General features: G+C 43.4%; 1 protein-coding gene across 1 annotated transcript in view; it reads right to left on the minus strand.

Moving 5' to 3' along the window:
- Nucleotides 1–13,473, minus strand: part of ERC1 (ELKS/RAB6-interacting/CAST family member 1) — a 210,556-nt gene that overhangs the window by 86,713 nt on the left and 110,370 nt on the right. Inside the window, exon 12 of the mRNA XM_018576477.1 lies at nt 10,876–11,069. Coding sequence (XP_018431979.1) covers nt 10,876–11,069 — 194 coding nt within the window. The remainder of the gene's footprint in view (nt 1–10,875; nt 11,070–13,473) is intronic.

Below are 13,473 nucleotides of genomic sequence, written 5' to 3' on the forward strand. Positions count from 1 at the left end.
ACAAGCAAAGGAAAATTAGAATGAAAAAGGCAAGAGAACAGAGAGAAAGAAAGGGAAATAGAGGAGATGGAGACATAAAAAGGGAGACACAGCAAAGTTTAGTAAAGAACCCTTTTAAATAGTGAAATGGTTTTGCTTCAATTGTAAATTATTGTCCATCACATGCACAATGCGAACAATGAAAAGTTCAGACTTTTACTTTTGATATACTGTAAACCTATAAAAATGACTGATGCACAGAATATGAACTTATAACTATGAAGCAGGCAGACAGCGATGAAAGTGTTAGGAGGATCAGTGCTCTCGGAACAGAGAGCTCAGACACTGCGGTGGTCTGTCTGTCACCTGGTCCTGGGAACACAAAAGCTTTGCTGATGGTCTTGGAATTATCCAGGGAAGCCGGGCCCATTCAGCCAGACAATGTCCCGTTGGGAGTATTCACAGCGTTGACAATTGCATCAAACAGACTGACTCTGGACCTTTTTTTGTGCAGGTAGCACGAGCTCAGCACTAGCTGCTGGAACGCCGCGCTGACAAGGCAGTCACTGGACTCCCCTGCACTATTACTAGAGGGTGCAGCTTAGTATACGGGCCATTCAAGAGCACTTGTCGCACACCGCTGCTAATTTCTCATCAAACAATATACAAATTAGGATGTTAAAGTGTACCTCCAGCCAAAACTTATTTTTAGTTTTAGATAATAGTGGGGAAGAGTTTAAACCTCTGTCCTGTTTTTGTTGCTTTCTCCTCATTGGGGAGAGTCCCTGGCACTTCCTCCAAAGACAGGTAATAGGAGGATCTACCTAATCTGTCAAATCGATTGATACCCTGCACTACATAAATGTTTGAAATGAAATTGTACAGTCAGATTGTAACATGGGTAGTGAGTTTAAGCTGATCTCCAGTCACAAGGAAAGGATGTGTGAGGGCTAATTGGTCATGTTTAGCGATTACAACTACTGTTTTACAAACAACATCTTGCTTGTTTTAATGATTAAGGGATCTAGCACCTTGAGATATATTATGAAATGCTGAACTCCAATCTGTCTCCAGACAGGTCTCCTTTGAACCCTGGAGCAATGAGTTGACAGAGGCATTAGCTGGTTGTGGTCAATATTGTGCCTCCCTGTGTGGGTTTTATCACTTACTGAGGTTTGGGCGACAACCAAAGAACATAAGTCCCAGCCAGGCAGAAACCACAAAGATAACGGACTGATTCTAATATGGCCAGGCCTGGCGGATGTTGTATTAATATCCTAACCAATGCCTCCCAGGAAAGGCGAGACATTATGGGGGTTTAACGCTCACATAATTAAACTGTGGAGGATATAAATGCAGCAGGCTTTAAAGTGTACCTGTCACAGAGTGCAAGTGACCTTTTTTTTTTTGCCCTTTACCAATTCTCAAGAGACAATTCGGGTGGAGTGACTTGCTCAGTAACCAGCAAGAAATGCGAGTATAAAAAGGAGAGGAGTGGCCAAAAAACTTGATTCTCCAGAATCCATGACTTAACCAATCCAGAGGAATCTGTAATGGAATCCATTTTGTTCATAAAACAAAATGCTTAAAGGAGTGCTTTTCACTCACCTCATAGTTCTAGCCGACCTGTGACAATGAGACCTCTAGGTAGGCAGAGCCAGCTGTCAGTCACGCAGCTGGGCGGATCCAGACATAATTGTCCGGATCCGCTTCAGCTGCGGCGTCTTGGTATACTGCGAGCAGCAGCTCGCGGTATACTGCGGCGTCTCAGTATACCGCGAGCTGTAGCTGAGCCTAGGGTGACGGGAGGACGCTAGTTTGTGTCCTCCCGTTACCATAAGGAGAACTATGGGGAAAAGCCTTAACCCCATAGTTCTCCTTTAACCGCTTGAAGACCAGGTGTTTAGACCCGCTTCCTGGCCAGGCCATTTTTCAGTGTTCAGCGCTGCAGTACTTTGACTGACATTTATTCCGTCATGCAACGCTGTACTGAAACAAATTTTATACCATTTTTTGGGGCAGATAGAGCTTTCTTTTGGTGGTATTTAATCACCACTGCGGGTTTTATTTTTTACTATATTCAGGAGAAATTACTGAAAATTTTGAGAAAAAAAAGTTTTTTTTTACATTATGCTATAAAACAACTAATATTACCCACTTTTTTGGTAAAATATAAAAGATGGGGTCACGTCGGGTAAATAGACACCAAACATGTCAAGCGTAAAAATTGCGCGCACTCGCAAAATCGCAAAAAACTAGCATACCCAAAATTGGCCATAGGCGACGCTTTAAAAGCTTTTACCGCTCATCAGTTTAGTGTTATCAGTGATTGATGGCCCTAGAACTATTGCTCTCATTCCGACGTTCGCGGCGATATGTAACATGTGCGGCGTAATGGGCGCAATCGTCGTTTTCGCAGGTACGCGCACCTGACGCATGTTTACATGCGTGTATGTAGGGGTGGGGACTTTAAAAAAAGAAAATTTGTTTTTTGAAATTCTTTTTTGTGTAACTTTAAAAAAATTTGGGGGGAAACTTTGAATTTTTTTACAATTTTTTTTCCACTTAACTTTATTGCTATCACAGAGGGGGCTGAGAAACCCCCTTATGTGATAGCAAAAGAGGTGACAGGTCCTCTTTATGGAGACATCAGGGGTCTCCAAGACCCCTAATGTCACCTAGGACCCCCCTGAAGAAGCTGATGAAGCAGAGATCTGCTTCATCAGCTTCTCTCTTGCATCTGAAGCTGGAGAGTGACACGAGAATGCGGACGTGATGTCATATACACCACTTCCGCATTCTGACAGCGGAGAGGGGACTGGAGGGAGCTCGTGTACCGACCTCCCTCTGATCCCCTGTCACAGAGGCACTATGCTGGTCCCGGGCTCACACCAGCAGGAGGGGGAGAGCCGCGGAGGGGGGCGCACGTCTCGGGGCCTCATACAAGCGATCCGCCGGCTCTATAGCCGGCGGATCGCTTGTATATTAACGGGCATCACTGACTCCTCTGTACTCTTCTCTGCTGTCCCACAGTGTCTGTGCGGTCGCACGCTGCTCCATAGACTTACCTTGTGTCTCTCCTCGTCTACCGGCCAAACATCTGAACTGCGCATGCGCCTGTCCCAAGATCCTTGGCGGCCGCCCGAGAAATTTTCATATGTTCGGACGGGAGCGTGCGGCGGAGACACAGGTAAGTATTAACCCTTTGAAAAAGTTTTTTTTTTTAAATTATCGTTTGCATTTATCTACTGCTTGCTAGCCATAGATATATACAAAAACATGTGAGGGTTTAAAAACCCTTTAAATCCAGCTTAAACAACATTTTTCAGTGTTATACTAAGGGGGCAAGCGTTAGAATCGTATTAAGTTCATTCCAATAATAAAGTTTGAGCAGAGTCTGTGTAGCAAGCACCTTTTAGGGGATCACAGATACCCCTGTAACAAGGCTTGATATACAAGTGGAATATCGGAGGAATGAAGTCTGGGTATTAGATTCACAGAATTGTTATCAGCTTATGGGCACGCTCCTCCGCAGGGAAACACCGCTGGTTATACGCTATCCGACACACCCGGAAGTGTCAGGTAGAATCAGCACAGTGAGCTCTTCAAGACAGCAGTTTTCATTCATTGCCCACTGGATAGATAAGTGTGCAGTATGTTCTTTTACAGGGGAGGTCATCTGAATGTTGTTCTGCAGCTCCATATTCATTAATACATCATTAAATGCATTTTCTTTCAATGCAAGCACCTGAAATCGACATGGTACCAGCCTCTTGCAATCCCTGTAGAGCACAGCTCCGAATGAGAGAAGGGGAAGCAACACAAGCAGACAACAAATTGCATGGAGCATGGGGATAAAAGGAGAGAGCAGAGGGACAGAGAGATGAGCTCATCAGTCTGCTGCTTCTCCTTTACTGTTCAGTCACAGGCTGGTGGAGGGATAAAGCCTGAACTGCAGCAGTGAAAAATCAGGTCTCCTGCCCTAAAGGGTGAAAGGCTATCGTATTGTACATTGTCACCTTAGCAGCTATATACTAGTGCCTAGGTTCACAATGACAGATAAATCCTGGGCGATCAGGCATCAGCTTCAGATTAAAACAGGCAGATGATCGTTTGGTAACTGGTGAGACTGCAGCCTCTTGTTATGTGATTCTATGTTGTAAAACATAGCTCTCTGACAATTACAAAAGATGTTAGTGGAACCATGAAACACAGTGCCCTGTATTTCATAGGATATGGTAAAAATTAGCCTCTCGGCAGGTACGATGAACCCCCCCAAACTGAGTTTACATGATTGTGTGTAACCGCGACTAATGTCCTGTCACTTAATTAGAAACAACAGGGACCGAGTCGACCTGCAGGCGAGCACAAATGTTTTCTGTTATCCACAGATGGCATTAACACATAGTCATTGTTTGCGCTCGTCACTGTCACCTGACTCCAGCATTGAGGCTCTCCAAGGCGTCTGATTTCTATGACCCTTGATGACCTGAAGCAATTAACGGTTTTGACACAGTAGCGGCTTTAGCTGTCTTACAAGGGGATAATGGAAGTATGTACACAAACTGACCACACCAAGACACACAGGAACGCCAGTCCGGACGCAGGTAATGCCCTCTAATTCCGAGTGTCGTGGGATTATCGGGGGGTCACTTACTAAAAGCAAAAATGTGACTATTTGGAGTTATTTGCCCACCATTACACCTGGGGGAAGAGAGGGGTGTCACTGGGACCATCAATGAATCCTGCTTACCAGATAACCATCTCTGCAAAGCTCTGTCGGAGATTGACTTAAGACAACAGCAAGGTCGCTGTACCCAGGAATTTCAAAGTAAGCTCAAAATACGGTGTAAACTAAACCGCTTCCTGCATGGCGGCTTTACAAAGCTTGGACCTACACCAGCAGGATTTTTCTATACAACAGTCTAAGAAGCAAAGCTAAGATCGCAAACAAGTTTACATCCACAGTCCAAAGTGTAGCACCCTTAGGCCCAGATTTCTCAAAAGTGACCTCTCAACCAATGTTATAATTGGCTATATATGTCATTCAATGCCATTTTGGTATGCCTTTAACTGCATGTAAACCAGAACAACAAACTACTCGTTTGCTCCGTTAAATATACCACTGAAATCCGGATAGGAAAATATTTGTTGATCCTGTCAGAAATCTAGTGAGATGATAGCTTCCTTTGGACTGTGCAGTTTTTTCAGCTCTGCCCAAGTTATCAGGGGCAGGGCCCTCCTTACCATCTTGACTTGATTTGTATTGTGATTGTAATGTCTTCCCTATATTATAAAGCGATGCGCAAACTGTTGGCGCTATATAAATCCTGTATAATAATAATCTGTGCATGTGAACTACAGAACCTAAGCCCCTTGTGTTAAGGCAAGGAAGAGGGGGCTGTTCTGCAGTCCTAAAACATTTCTGGTCTTAGGCTGGCAATGCTGCTCCTCCATAGAAAAAGTCAGCGTTGTCACCCTTGGACAGGAAGAGTGTTACTCGCAGGGCTATCAGGTTAATAAAACCCCGAAACTGGGAACTTAATGCAGTCACCACATCTAAAGACTGGTACGCAGCAATATTTGACATTTTTGTTTTTGGGTTTATATTAGGGATGCACAGATGCTGTTTTTTTGGTATCGAGTACCGATACTTTTTTTGGTACTCGCCGATACGGAATACCGATACCGGAAGTCCCATTAAGGAAGCCAGGTGACATGTAATGACTATGAAATATGTATAATCCGCGCTTAATAGATCGATGTGGATACCTTAATTAAATAAATAAATATATGAATAAATGAATCCCTCTAACTTAGAGCTGCTGTACTAGGGACACTAGGGTCAGATAGTATGTAACTGGATGTGCAGCGCTCAGGATCACCAGTGAGTGAATAAAATCAGTGTTGGTATATTAGGCTTAATAAGTATTAATAATCAATAATAACCAGTGAATAAAAAGTTTCAAATTGTGCACGAATACATGAAATAAATAAAATATACAATTTCAGATATAAATACCAATAATACAAAAATGTATATAAATCTCAAACTTATCAAAGTGATATGTAGCAAAGTGAATGCAAATAATCGTTAATAAGATGTGAGTCCAAAAATAGATGATTTGTGAATCCAAAAACTATAGAAATATATAAATAAATAATTAGTTGATTGAAAGTGAGTCAAAAATAGATGATTTGTGAATCCAAAATACTTGAATCATCTATTTTTGACTCACTTTCAATCAACCACATTGTGTGGAGGGTCACACAATGAATGAAATTTGACCAGTGTATAGCCAGCTTTACTCTAAGCTCCTGGCACGGAGTCTGTTCAAGATTTATGTCACTAACCAGAGGTTGCTCCTGATAAAGAACCAATCAAACATGAAACTTGATATATACCAGATCCACTCACCGTGACGTCATGCTGTGCCAAGCCATGTGTCCAGAAAAAAAAGAGAAGCAAGAGAGAGTTAGAGAAACAAGAGTTAGTGAACATGGAGAAAGGTTACCAATAACAAGAGAGACATGCAGAGAAAAAGAGGCAGACAGCGCAACTCTACTGTCAAGGGATGAGAGGATTGTGTCTGAGCTTAGAAACAATGGTCAGACTGGTCTGTATGTACACCACTCTTAAAAGCTGAACTCCAGGCAAGCAGCGAAATACACAGATGAAATGCATGCATGGAAACTGTCTCATTTGCCAAAATATTTTTCATTTTGTTCACCCAGCCTTTGGATCTAGACACCTATGTCAGGCACTATACCTTAAAGACCTTCATTTTATCCTCTGCAGTTAAGCATTACAGCTTGGTCAACAACCTACCCACAATGAGGAACGGTAGCACAATGATGAGGTAAGCATGTTCAGGAAAGAAGATTGAGAGCACAGTGCAATGTAACAGAGCCTGGAATGGCTCAATTTCACCCTCCTGCTGTGTAAGTGATCAGATGAGGTTAATATCGGCACTTGTTAGGGTGTTTATATTAGTTTTAAATGAAAAGAAAAACAATAAAAATATATATATATACATACATACATACATACATACATACACACACTATTATATATATATACATACATACATACATACACACATATCTATCTATCTATCCATCCATCCATCCATCTAGATACACACACACATTTTTTTAAGGAAATTAATGCAGAATTCCGAGTAAAGGGTTGCAAGGGTTAAGTGCTCGTTTTTGTTTTGAGTCACAAATAAAAAATGATCTACTCACCCTATCCTTCGAGCCAGCTTGCTCTTAGACCAGTCCCTGTAGACTCTCCCCCCCTCCGTTTCAGCGTTCTAGGGTCACTGAGTCATCACGTTCGATGCACAGTGTATAGGATGTGAGGACACTGAGGGACATACTTTTTGCTGCAGCCGAGGAGGAGACAGGCAGAAGAGAGCACTCAAGCAGCCAGCCACCTTGGAGGATCGGGTGAGTATACCTTTTTTAATTTTTGACCCTAGGGAAAAACAAGCACTTAACCCTTGCAATGCAGGGGTAGCCCCACTGCAAGGGTTAAGATCATTTTTACCTGGAGTTGTTCTTAAATTCATTAATAAGTGACAATATATTCACCTACACTGTAGAACAGACATCTCCCAATGCCGGCTACTTCCGCCTTTAGGTGAAGTACCCAAGGGACACGCTGTTATGCAAATAACATTGCAAGCTTTTGGGCCCGGAATCAACCCCTCTCACCTACCATACCTCATTATTGATTAGACAGGTAAGGTAACCCATACCAGCAATAGGCCAATAGTGAGGTATGTAAGGGGGTGGGAGAGCCCACAACAACAGGAGCTGGTCTTTATTTGCACAACAGAGTGCTCCAGGTTGTGGAAATCCCAGGACTCTAAAAATCAGGGCTGGTTTTAAGATTCCCAGAACCAGAGTACAGGCGCCAGGAGGTGCCTGTTATACAAAGGGGATTTCAGAACTATATTAAAACAGGGCAGGAAAACTTCTAGGCCTCCACATGAAATTGCCACTGGCTCAACTCCTCTATAGTTTCTTGCACGCACGCACGCACGCACACTATATATACTATACAGACAATCCACAACATCAGATGCTAGCAGGAGCTGATGGAATAAGCATAGTAGAAAGCAAGAACACCATTTCTTGGCCAATCACCAAGCTCAAGAACTGTCATGTGGGGTCAGAAATGGCCCTGAATAAGCTCTGACACCAGCCTGGATCTCGCACAGGGCTTCTCAGTAAGGGTTATTGGCAGGCAAAAGCAGGACCCCAAGGCAGGTAAGTATCAGGGCTATCAGGAGAATCAGTTACTATGCACTTTAGCAGCATAAAGCTTTCTATGACCCCTCTGCCATTTCTGCAAAATTGTCATAACAAATGCAGACTCCAGATCAGGCTTACCCTACCAGTCTACACTGTGGCATGGAAATATTTTTGTAAGGAAAGGCTTAGGAAGAAAAAAATTAATAAGCACAGGTTACCGATAGTGAAAATGTTTGGTTCATCCGGAGTTAGAGGCAGTTAAAGTTATAAACAAAGAGCAAATTTCCCCATAAAAGTTAAACCCGACCCCTACCTCTTCCACCCTAAAGCCTCCTTATCAATCAGTGAGGCTGCCCGGCTTGTTGCAGAGCTTGTTTCTCCTGCCAGCTTGTTGCAGAGATGGACCCTTGTTCTCTGTGTGGAAGAAGTGGTCTCCCTGCAGTGGTCTGACATACTCCCTGCTGAGGCAGACCTTGAGCTCTCCAGTCAGCAAATCTCATGCTCCCTGCTAAGTGAAGAGCTCTAGGTCTTTCAGCTTTGCATCCTCCTGCCTGTTCAGTGGGTAGTAAACAGCAGTGTGATGATGTCACGGCCAAATTATGGTGTCGCCCTCCTCTGATCAGTTCTCCACAAGAATAACAAAGAATTATTAGGGGAACTGAAGAGAAAGTATTGCGGGGCCAACATTGCCATGTGAATATCTGAAAATAAAAAACAGTGGATAACCCAACTATGCTGATAAACAGTTAAAAATCTAATGAATGTCAATCCTTTATGATATGCAGATTAAGCAGATTAAGCAGTGTTTCTATTAGACTTGTTGGCCATTATCAACTGTTTAAAAAATCGTCAAAAAGACAAACACTCAATGTCCATATACAAGCGGGAAAGCATCTGTATCTCTGTCTATCTTTCCATCTCGTCACTAGCTCCCTGTCCCCATCTCTCTACAAGCGGGAAAGCCTGCTCACCAGCTGATCAGCAGAAGAATGCAACCTGCTTCACAGGATTAAATGTAAAATGGAGATAGTACAATGGAAAAAGGTTGCTATCAATCATTCACCATCTCCCATCATCTCTCTCTATCTCTGCCTCACTCTGCCCCCCGCTCTATTGCTCTGTCTCTATTGCTCCACCTCCATTGATTGCTCTGGACCCCCGGGTAAATCCCTACACCTCCATTTTTACATGACAGACCAGTATATAAATGTCCCGCAGTCTAGGTGTTCAAATCATCCCACAGCCTTTGCTGAACTAAAGTAAACTGAAAAGAATTGCGGATGCTATGGATTATGGCTGATGAGGGATGCTACTACTGGCTGAGAAAGTACTGACCACTGAATTGAGATGTTTTACACTTTGTAAACTGATCCAACTGTTCTGTCCGCAGATTAAATGCTATGTGGTGATTACAAAAATGGTGGGACACATAAATACATTAGAGATGGCAATAATCCAATTGTCATAGTAAAGCATGACAGTTAGGTTCGGTAAACACGCATAGAATTTCAGCTGGTTCTTGATTAACCGACCAAAATTCGATGCATGGGTGCCACTGTCAGAACCTTTCCGACCGACATCCCTTAATTGGCTGATCGAAGGAGCATGTTGGAAAATTGTCAGCCGAAAAGAGCTACCAGCCAATTGGCTCCCAGCTCTTTTTGGGTATTCTGACTGCGGGTGGTGGCCACTGTCAGAATACAAAGGAAAACAGAAGGCGATTCCTCGATCAACGCTCGTAAGCGTTGATGGAGGAATCTGTTCTATTCATATAGCCGGCAGGTTGAACAAAGAAAATAGAAGCGTGTATACCCGACTTTAAACTGTTAGTGCTCTCGCTATGCAGCACTGGGGTTCCATGTTTGCTTCTTGGTTTGCCAAGGACACAATCTACCTGGAGTTTGTATGGGCTTCCGCTCACAATCCAAAAACAAACCAGTAGATTTGTCAAAAAGAGGCCTTACTATATTGCATGACTGTGGTGAGGACATTAAAGTGTAAGCTTCCTGGTGGGCAGGCACTGATGTGATTGGTTCAGAGTTCTTTGTGTTCAGAGTTTTGTCAGCGCTATAAAAACACATTTTAGTAGGACATATCTTTGTGGAGGGGCTAATTTACACCCCAAACTCAGATACAGCTGTAAAACTGAAAGAAGTGTAATATCAAACCCCAATCATCCCCAAACTACTCTACACAAAGAGCGGGTACACATCGCCCTCTGGTGGAGAACTGAATGATGAAAACACATGGCCTGATTAGTCAATGAGACAAGATGGAGGGGATTTCTGGTTCAGCCAATCAAATTTCAGCTGTCATTTTTTAGATGCAAGTCAGAAGATGGATGCAACACCTGACGGTTATGTGGAATATTATTACTTTGCTGCCGTGTTTTATAAAATGTAAAATTTGTTGAAAACACACAGATAAAGTTTTTGGGTTTTTTTATCACATATTTTTTACTAGTTTAGCATGGGGCAAAAAGATTATATCCAAAGTGCAGTTACCAATCAGCTGGATCATCAGGAATAAAACAGAAGATGAGAGCCGATTTGCCACCATGAGTTACCGCACACTTTAAAGCCAGAACAATGGATAGAGGAGTCCATATATAGTACACACCAGCATGCCTCATACCTCTCCAGCTCTGCAATCTTTGTGTCCTTCTCGTTCTTTTCATTTTCCATCTCCTTCAGGATCTCCAGCAGCCGATCCACCTCAGCCTGCGACTTACTGGCTTCCTCCCGATACCTTGCCACCTCCTTCTCCATCTCTTGCACCCGCTCGTTCACCTCTGGGTTGGATTTGACCTCCTGTGTCGCGTCCTGAGCCTGGTGGGAAAATGATGTAGTTTGTAAGAAATATATATAAGGCTAATAATTGTAGTCCAGTGTACAGATGTCCAGACAAAACATCTTCTCAGTTTTGGATAGAGTGTTATAGTGAAAGATAGAAAGATTAGAACCCCTGTCAGGTTTTCACTGCTATCTGATGCTCCCTTAGAGAGCTATACCCTCACTTTCTGTCTTGATCACATTTTAGCAGACAGGAAGTGAAGCAAAATGTCTTTAACGGAGTCCTGCATAGCAGTAAAAACCCAACAGAATTTGTAATCCTTCCCAACTTTATCCAAATCTAACAAAAAAAAAAAATTCTGCCTAGACATACACTTTAATAAAAAAAGAACCCCAGTCTCCAAACTGTGGTTTGCAACAGCTGTTTAATTTCCGTATGTATCCCAATATGCTTTGGTCTGTTTCTGATTCTGGGAGGAGCTGATAATATGCTAATTATTTGGGCACCTAAACCAAACACCCAGAAAAAATTATGTCCCCACACTGTGAGCCATGCTGAGCCTGTGACAGTTATAACATGCAAGGAAGCAGAAGTATCCGCACACAGCTCTTCATTATAGTTCATTTAAACATGTGTATGAATGATAGAGATACGCAGTGTCCATTAACAGCTGTGCGTCTCCCAGAAAGACTAGTGTTGACCCTGGGAGTGTATTACCTTCCCATTTTATATGCAAACAGTGCTTAGTGGAGTTCTTCTTTAATAAGACAATGGAATGATACACACAGACTAAGGGGAGGATAAAATGACTGTAGGGAGCATGTGTGGGATAAGAAAAGGATGAGATTACTGACCTCACACAGTCTTTACACTAGATCTTTATTGAATTTATATAAATGTTTATTTTTTTTAAATATTCCACACTGCGCTCCTTACTCTCCTCTCCTGAAATACTCTGCACTACTGGAGGACTCTGCTCCTTCCTCTATCTAACTCTCCTCTCCTGATATACTCTGCACTGCTGGGGAACTCTGCTCCTTCCTCTATCTAACTCTCCTCTCCTGATATACTCTGCACTGCTGGGGAACTCTGCTCCTTCCTCTATCTAACTCTCCTCTCCTGATATACTCTGCACTGCTGGGGAACTCTGCTCCTTCCTCTATCTAACTCTCCTCTCCTGATATACTCTGCACTGCTGGAGAACTCTGCTCCTTCCTTTATCTAACTCTCCTCTCCTGAAATACTCTGCACTGCTGGAGAACTCTGCTCCTTCCTCTATCTAACTCTCCTCTCCTGAAATACTCTGCTCTGCTGGAGGACTCTGCTCCTTCCTCTATCTAACTCTTCTCTCCTGAAATACTCTGCATTGCTGGAGGACTCTGCCCTTTCCTTTATCTAACTCTCTTCTCCTGAAATACTCTGCACTGCTGGATGACTCTGTTTCTTCCACGGATGCTTACTGCACAGGCTTACATAATAAAGTGGTGCAAAGAACAACAATTGCAATCACCTTACTGTATTATTAAGAAAGAAGCTAAGCCAATATGTGTAATGAACAAGCTACTCTGTGTTTGTAACTATGAACCAAGAGAGGGAAAAAAAAAATATATCAAGAAACACAGATAGCATTATTTACATCATGAAGTGAAAGCCAGGTTGACAAAGTAAATATGGCTGCACCTCAATGAGGCATTTTTATAGAAAGCCTGAAAATTCTGCTTTCCCCTTAAAGGCCGGTGGCTGCAGGCAGCTGGCAAAGTCCGATGAGCAGCTGATGGTGCCCCTCCCCTCCTGGCACCCTTTTCTGGCTACCGCTGTGGACAATAATTAGCAAATGTTTATTTACATGGGGAGCTGCTGCCATTTCACCTGGTGTGCTCCCACTGCCCGTAACACACTGGAGCTCTGTCACTGGCTGCCAGGACCAGGTCACATCAACAGGACAAGATGGGGAGGCCAAAAAGCACATTGGACTAATGAAAGGACAGCGCAGGTCACCAGACCCAACCAGGAGGGTGGAAGTTGAAAAAGTAGCACAACATTCACAAATGTACAGACACAAACCCAGCTGGGGCAACCAGCGGTGAAGGAACTACAAGTCCCAGCATCTATTGCTGGTACCGATAGAATTTGCCGGGCCAGGAGATATGAAAAGAGCTAACAAGCTTAACATTAGGGATGCACCGATACCGATACTAGTATCGGTATCAGTGCCGAGTATTTGGGCGAGTACTCGTACTCACCCAAATGCTCCGATGACTAGCTCGATAATTTCGGTATCCGGAAGCCAGGCAGCAGGTCATTACATGCTGCCCGGCTTCCCGATTGGCCATGAAGCCGGCTCCATGCTCCCTCGTCAAGAGGTGACGAGGGAGCATGGAGCCGGCTTCGTGGCCAGTCAGAAAGCCAGGCGCCGCGTCATCACATGGCGCCTGGCTT

Source organism: Nanorana parkeri, unplaced genomic scaffold (genome assembly GCF_000935625.1).
Source record: "Nanorana parkeri isolate BGI_ZX_2015 unplaced genomic scaffold, ASM93562v1 scaffold67, whole genome shotgun sequence".
Lineage (NCBI taxonomy): Eukaryota > Metazoa > Chordata > Amphibia > Anura > Dicroglossidae > Nanorana > Nanorana parkeri.